Here is an 8,460-nt window from a genome sequence, read left to right on the forward strand (position 1 = left end):
ATTGGCAAGACAGAAAAGATTTATAATACTGCCAATAATTTTGTCTATAACATAAAAATAATGATCAATTACCAAACTTGCAAAATGTTTCACAGCAATTAAGTGCTGGTTAATGATCTGAGGTTACTGTCAAATCGAACTCGCCCTTTAGCAAACTATTATTATTATTATGACTAGTAGAACCCAATCATCGGGCAATAGCCTCTTCAACGTATGTGTAAAGTAAACCCATATCAGTTTGGTCTCACCTCTGGTTCTTCTCCATCCTGGTCCATCAGTCTCTCGAGAATCTTCTCGCCCTCTTCTCCTCCTCCCTGCTCCTCAATGTCTGGTTCTCCCTTCAGCAGAGCCCGTCCAGACTCTCGGCCGGCTGGCCTGTGTTTAGTTCTTGACTCTTCATGGCGGTCTTCCTCTCTGGTTCTCTTAGCACCTCGATCGGGCTGGAAAATGAGATCACTTGACAGTAAGGGTGAGATAAATCCATGGTACATTTGACCATGAGCTCCAGATCACAGCAGAACTGGAAATCTGATCCAACATTTCATAGGTTTATTAAGTGTCAAGACTGTAAACTACCAAAACGTACCATGGTACTACAGTACATGGTGCCAAGGAAATATAGCATGTTTTTTAACATTTACTAAGGTGGTACCATTGTAGTCTTTAAAGTCCCCAGGAGTACCAAGTAAAAATCATGGTTTATTAATATGGCAATCCTTCTTGACAGATAATGATATATATGCTACACAATAGTACTGAATAACTAGCTATTTATATACACTGATCAGCCACAACATTAAAACCACTGACAGGTGAAGAGAATAACATTTATTATATAGTTACTATGGTACTTGTCAAGGGGTGGGATGTATTAGGCAGTCAGTTCTTGAATTTTATTCATTGAAAGCAGGAAAAATGGGCAAGCGTAAGGATCTAAGTGACTTTGACAAGTGTCAAATTGTGATGGCTAGATGACTGGGTCAGATCATCTCCAAAACGGCAGGTCTTGTGGGGTGTTCCCAGTATGCAGTGGTTAGTACCTACCAAAAGTGGTCCAAGGAAGGACAACCGGTGAACCGGCGACAGGGTCATGGGCGCCCAAGGCGTGGGGAGTAAAGGCTAGTCCGTCTGGTCCGATCCCACAGAAGAGCTACTGTAGCACAAATTGCTGAAAAAACGTAATGCTGGCCATGATAGAAAGGTGTCAGAACACACAGTGCATCACAGCTTGCTAAGTATGGGGCTGTGTAGTGGCAGATCGGTCAGAGCACCTACAATGGGCACGTGAGCGTCAGAACTGGACCATGGAGCAATGGAACAAGATGGCCTGGTCTGATGAATCACATTTTCTTTTAGATCATGTGGACAGCCAGGTGTGTGTACGTCGTTTACCTAGGGAAGAGATGTCAGCAGGATGCACTATGGGAAGAAGGCAGACAGAGGCAGTGTGATGCTCTGGGCAATGTTCTGCTGGGAAACCTTGTGTCCTGGCATTCATGTGGATGTTACTTTGACACGTACCACCTACCTAAAGATTGTTGCAGACCACGTACACCCCTTCATGGCAACGGTATTCCCTGATGGCAGTGGCCTTTTTCAGCAGGATAATGCACCCTGCCACACTGCAAAAATTGTTCAGGAATGTTTTGAGGAACATGACAAAGAGTTCAAGGTGTTGACTTGTCCTCCATATTCCCCAGATCTCAATCCGATTGAGCATCTATGGGATGTGCTGGACCAACAAGTCCGATCCATGGAGGCCCAACCTCGCAACTTACAGGAAGGATCTGTTGCTAACGTCTTGGTGACCAGACGTCCCCGTTTTCCGGTAATAGTCCCGGTTTCTGGTGGCCTGTCCCCGGAAATGTCCCTGTTTTTCCCGAGCATTCAAGACAGCGTTCATAGTGAAATATTACATTGCAAGAAAGTCTGAGCAGCAAAGCCTACCGTGTGCTGTTTATTTTGACCAACAGAGGGGGCTGCTCGCTATAGCAGCTTCAATTCATTCATCTTCCTTTACTGATTACTTGGTTGGGCCATTAAGAACTGGACCAGGCAATTGAAGAGAATTATCATCATTGTTATAAGCTTCAAAGTAAGGCACATACTAGCAATTTATGTTATAAAATTATATTGTTATGTATTTTATAACAGGTTCTGAATTTGGCGCGGGATTGTACTGCACAGTGTAAAACGTTCCTGAAAGTTTGGTCTTCATAATGCGGGAATTCCCGCACAGACTGCACAAACTGTAACATGCTGGTGAAAAGTAGTCAAATTAATCCCCGCAGATGAACAAATAAAATCAACAATTTTATTTTTAATCAGTGTGTGTTGTGTATATTAGCGCTATCGGCCCACCACTCCCTCGCCCTCCCTCTCGCACTAGTAATATTCACACACTGACTAAAGGAAGCACCTTCTCACATATTTACTCATTTGTTGTTTTAACATATACCCGAAATAAATTGTAAAAAATAAAATAAAATAGTTAATTCCACTAATTGTTGGTTTCCTAGACCTTTTTATTCAAATTATTCTTTATTTTATTTCATTATAAAAATGATATTTTAAATGAATTCAAAATTTTAAGGCAACCAGGTTACTTACTTTTTTTTCCTCCCCCTTTTCTCCCCAATTTGGAATGCCCAATTCCCAATACACTCTAGTCCTCGTGGTGGCGTAGTGACTCGCCTCAATCCGGATGGCGGAGGACGAATCTCAGTTGCCTCCGCGTCTGAGACAGTCAATCCACGCATCTTATCACGTGGCTTGTTGAGCGCATTACCGTGGAGGTATAGCGCATGTGGAGGCTTCATGCCATCCACCGCAGCATCCATGCACAACTCATCACACGCCCCATTGAGAGCTAACCACATTATAGCGACCACGAGGAGGTTACCCCATGTGACTCTACCCTCCCTAGCAACCAGGCCAATTTGGTTGCTTAGGGGACCTGGCTGGAGTCACTCAGCACACCCTGGATTCAAACTCATGAACTCCAGGGTTGGTAGTCAGCTTCTTTCCTCGCTGAGCTACACAGGCCCCTTGTTACTTACTTTTTAAGTTTAACCAAAATAATTTTTTTACAGTGCATAGTTCAGCACCAGAACCATCCGATTTGTCCCCTTTTTTTAATAAGTAACATGAAATTTCAATGACCTATTGAACACTGAACTTGAAATGTCCCCGTTTATCATTTCAGAAATCTGGTCACCTTATGCCAGATACCACAGGACACCTTCAGAGGTCTTGTGGAGTCCATGCCTCGACGGGTCAGAGCAGTTTTGGCGGCACAAGGGGGAGGTCCATGATATTAAGCAGGTGCTTTTAATGTCGTGGCTGATTGGTATACCATGGTATTCACATTGTCCAATAACCAGAGGCGATTCTAGGGAATCTGGGGGCCCTAGGCGGAAAAAAAAAGAGGGCCATTCTGACCCTTCTGGGGCCTCTTTCTTAATATGAGGTGTTGATGTGAAGAAAGCAGAGCATATAAGCTACTATCTTTCACTAACAATCATTAATTTTTGTAACATATAGGTTCAAAAGCTGGCAACCACTCTTTTGATTCAAAATATATTATCTAATCCATTGCAGAAGTTGTTAATCTAAACTCAACAGAAAAATGAACCAGCTATGATGTAATAACTCTCTTCTATGTGTGCCACTCTCTCTTTCTGTATATATGTAGCACACCGAATGAGCGTTTAATAGCGTTCTTGCGATTCAGATTGCATTATTTAGAGGAAAACTGAAAGACAACACAATCTTTTCTAAAGAAATGTGAAGTCAACATATGAGAATCCATAAAATCGAAAATGTCTTTCTATTCTGCAAAGCATTGCCAATCATTGGTTTCAAGTGTCGTTTCAGTAAACAACTGTTATTGTCGCCCTAGGGGGGGAAGGGGCCCCCCTCCCAGTTTGGGGCCCCAGGCAATTGCCTGGCTTGCCTGTCCCGTAGCTACACCTCTGCCAATAACATGGTATTACCATGATAAATGAGAACGTCAATAACAAACCGGAAAAGAATGTTCTTTTTAAATCAAAATATGATCTTAAACACATTTAAATCATTTTAAATGAAAAAGAACTCCGTTATACAGGTTTGAAATATAGACTATTATACAGACATTCGCAGAACAAAACAAAGCTGGTATCACTCAAACACATTAAACCCGTCTGTACCTGATAATTCAACAGCTCTCCGACATCCATGATGAACTCGGTGTGTTTTTAATCCTTCAAATCTATAAGTGTGTAAACGCAACACACGCTCAGGAAACTACTTGACTTCTGTTCTTCACGGAAATGATCGGTGCGAGACACGAGGGTACAAACACTCCCCACCGACATCTACAGCTGCGGAGGATGAACTGTAACACGCTAAAGAAAGTTCAGAAAGCTTGTGAGGAATGGCCAAAAAAATCTCTAGATCTATACCTTCTTTGGCAATGTTGCATTTATCACCAGTTGATAAGATTGTTTTCAATTCACTACCTCAAAACTACTATCTCTCCTGGTCTGTTCTGTGCTGTTTGGCTTGTTCAGAGTTTGTTAGATGTGTTTAAGAAGACCTACATTTCTCTTTGTACACACACTATATCTCAAAGTTTTCCAACTGATAAAACCAAATTAGGGTTGTGTACTACCAGCTTACTGTACATACTGTGTATTATTCTTTAGAATAGTGCATGAAAAATATGTAGGAATAAATATTTCAAATATAGTGTAAATAATCTAGTTGTTTCAACTTAAAAAAGTAGGTGTTCGTGCAGACATTTTAAGTTGTCAACTTAACCCTTGTGTGACCTTCGGGACATTTTTGTCTTTTTCCTTTTATTTTATTTTTTGATCATTTTGGCTGTGTTAATGCCAACGGCATACATTTTGCCAAAGGTGTGTATTTTGGGGGGAATTTTGATATTTCAACCTCAGTTCCTATAATACATCTATAATACACTGTGTACACACAATAGTTACACTCAGAACCTTCAGGATGAAAATGTCCCGATTGAAACCCATTAAATATTTGGGCAATAATTGATCCCAGTGCCATTAAAGCATAAAATCATGAATTCTATGATATTATGCTTTCATTCTGGAGCCCTGGCTTCAAAATTTAAATTTTTTATATTTTCCACCAGATGGCGCCATTTTTCTCATGTTTAGCCTATGGAGCAAATACATGCTTTTTCCCTATTTTCTGTTTGCTGTATTATAGAGCACTGCAGGCCAGTTGAATAAATGATGCAGCTAAAATTGTGTGGGTGTGTTGGTATGGATGTCAGTGTAAGTGGAAAATAATATTAATATATAATATTTTTATGGCAGTTTTTTACATGGACATTTTTGTCCTCTAAGGTACTGAGTGTGAGTTGTTGTTTTTTTTCAGTCTGACACTACACAAAAAATAATTATGCATCAAAATCAATGTTGTTGCTAATCATTGTATCCCAGACTGTGATAATCCAAAAAAGAATTTCCCCTTAGTATTTAGTATATGGAAAATATGGAAAATTTTCATTAAAAAAAAAAAACAAAACAGTGGCATTAAATTAACAAACTGGCATTTAAAGGGTTAAAATCCTGAAAATGAATGAATATTTGGTAGTTATAATCAGGACTGATGTTGATTAAAAAATATAACTAATTAAAAGTGGAAAATAATATTAATATATAATATTATTATGGCAGTTTTTTCACATGGATATTTTTGTCCTCTAAGGACCTCTGAGAAACTTTTTTCATTGACGCACAAGCAAAAATATAATTGTCAAACGGTCTTGAACTCGAGGCGGAATCAGTACGAAGAATTTATTCACCACAGGAATTCCATCGTTCGAAATTCACATTTGCGTGGAATCCAGTTTAGATGACTGTATTTCACACGCGGAATTCCACCTTGCAAAGGTATGTGTGACCGCGCCTTAAGAGGGGAAGTTGTTTAAACAGAACAATGTTGACTTGAAAATTGAATTCAATGTTGAAATGAAAATTCTCTCATGATTTACTCACACTCATGCCATCCCAGATCCCAAATATGTATGACTTTCTTTCTTCTGCTGAGCGCAAAGATTTTTAGAAGAATATTTCAGCTCTGTAGGTCCATTCAATGCAAGTAAATAGTGAGTGATCAAAATTTTGAAGCTCTAAAAGTACATAGAGGCATCATAAAAGTAATCCACAAGACTCGAGTGTTAAAATCCATGTCTTCAGAAGTGATATGATAGTTGTGGATGAGAAAAAGATCAACATTTAAGTCCATTTTTACTATAAATCTCCTAAGAGTTCTTCTTTGTGTGTTTTTGGCAATTCACATTCTTCATGCATATCGCCACCTACTGGGTAGGGAGGAGAATTTATAGTAAAATAGGACTTAAATATTGATCTGTTTTTCACCCACACCTATCATGTCGTTTCTGAAGATATAGATGTAATCACTGGTGTCGTATGGATTACTTTTATGCTGCCTTTATGTGCTTTTTGAAGCTTCAAAGTTTTGGTATCCATTCACTTGTATTATAATCTTGTAGTGTATACCCCCCCATCCCCCCAGTAACTTATAACAAGTTCAGCCAACATAAAATTGGAAAATTAAGTTATCTCAACGAGATCAATCCAGGGCAGTTATTCTAACCCTACTTTTACAGTTATGATAGCTAAAAGGCAGAGTGGCATCCAGTGATCATCTCAGAAATACAATAGATTACTTCGCATTTATAATTTAATTTTGTGTAATATTATTGAATTTTAGCAGGCCGATGATGATGTTAAAATCATATACTGCCGTGATATTCTATTTATACAGAGAATTCACATACTGTGTAAAATATACACTGCAGAAATAGTATGAGTATTAGGCCAAGTACTCTATTCCAATCACAGGAATGGCCTAGATGAGACAGAGTCTCTTTTTAACAATATCTTCAAGTCTGAAAGGCAGATAAAGCATCTGCAGAATGTTTAAATAATGCAAAGATTTTGCAACAATTGGAAAACCCTCATTGCTGTGTATCTCTCTCTCTCTCTCTCTCTCTCTCTCTCTCTCAGGCCTGCTCGTCTCTGTCCGGCCTGTTTTGTGTGTCACACATGACTGGCTGTAGTGAGACTTGACAAGACAGAGGTGTTATCGAGACAACACTCATAAATCCAGAGCGGTGCCATCTGAACAGGTGATTTTCCCCCTGCCTCCTCAGCCGCCCTGTATGGAATATTTATTCCATCATGAATCCATACTGAAGGGCAGATCAGGGATGTTTGAGTACATTACCTCGCTTTCTGCTCCCATTTCAGACATATTTCAATCTGCTGAAACATTGTTACACAGCTGCTATCAAAAATTGATTCTGCCACAATTTAATGCATGATATTTACACATAAGGACGTACAGAAGATGGGTGAAACTTTTACATTTTACACTTGCATTTAAAAAAACAAATGATCTAAATATACTGTATATACAGATATTTAATTATAGTTCATATATTTGAGCAAATATGTACATATTCAAATTCCACTATTTGGGAAAGTATATGTTGTATATATAAAAACTGAATTTATTTGTAGTATTTGGAAATATTCTGTATGTTGCATATACTGTACAAGTATGTGACTTTTTTTTTTATTTGAGAATTTAATTTCAATTCATAACAAAATTCCACCAAATTGAATTGAAGAATCTTTAACAAAGTGAAAAAAATAATAATAATAATAATAATAATAATAAATAAATATATATATATATATATATATATATATATATATATATATATATATATATATATATATATATATATAAAATTAAATGTAATTAAAAATTATACAATTCAATTTGATGAAATGTGTCAATCTGAAAAATAGGCTCAAATATTTTTTTTGAGTGTACAGTATATTTAATGTATTTTGCATATATCAGATATCTGTATGGGGTTATGAAGAAAATGAAGCCTATTTTGAGGACTATAATGATTATTAATCACAATTCCCCCCGAAATTGTCATGACCGTAATGCATCGTCATTTTAATTTTGAGTTTTTTTTGGTAATTTTCTAAAACAAAAACTTTACCATTTTAAATAAAAACATTGCTGTAAATATTTTTTTAAATAGTTATTATTAAAATATATTACATTAAAATTATTTATTTCATTTTATTTATATTTTATGATTTTTTTAAAATTGAAATCTGTTTAATTGAAAGGCAATATAATTATTATTACAACTGTGTATTTTACAAATTAATTAACATTAATTACTAACTGTCATTATTTAATTTTTTTGCATTATGAAAATAATTTTTTCCGCCATTATGGTTTAACCAAAATCATTTTTTTAATTGATTTACTTCAATGAGGTGACGTGTGACCTGGACCTGTTTTCGTGAGATCCACACACGGAGGTCTTTTGTGCAAATGCACCATATGAATATGTATATATGCACATAAATATGCAAATTC

General features: G+C 37.1%; 1 protein-coding gene across 1 annotated transcript in view; it reads right to left on the bottom strand.

The window, feature by feature from the left end:
* The window catches only part of LOC127418778 (beta-catenin-like protein 1), a 56,031-nt gene extending 51,712 nt beyond the window's left edge, over positions 1 to 4,319 (bottom strand). The window contains exons 1-2 of the mRNA XM_051659595.1: positions 4,191 to 4,319; positions 249 to 440 (exon numbers count right to left, since the gene is read on the bottom strand). Of these exons, the coding sequence (XP_051515555.1) occupies positions 249 to 440; positions 4,191 to 4,220 (222 nt within the window). The 5' untranslated portion in view covers positions 4,221 to 4,319. The remainder of the gene's footprint in view (positions 1 to 248; positions 441 to 4,190) is intronic.
* Positions 4,320 to 8,460: the final 4,141 nt, after the last annotated feature.

The sequence above is a fragment of the Myxocyprinus asiaticus genome, chromosome 28, assembly GCF_019703515.2.
Source record: "Myxocyprinus asiaticus isolate MX2 ecotype Aquarium Trade chromosome 28, UBuf_Myxa_2, whole genome shotgun sequence".
Lineage (NCBI taxonomy): Eukaryota > Metazoa > Chordata > Actinopteri > Cypriniformes > Catostomidae > Myxocyprinus > Myxocyprinus asiaticus.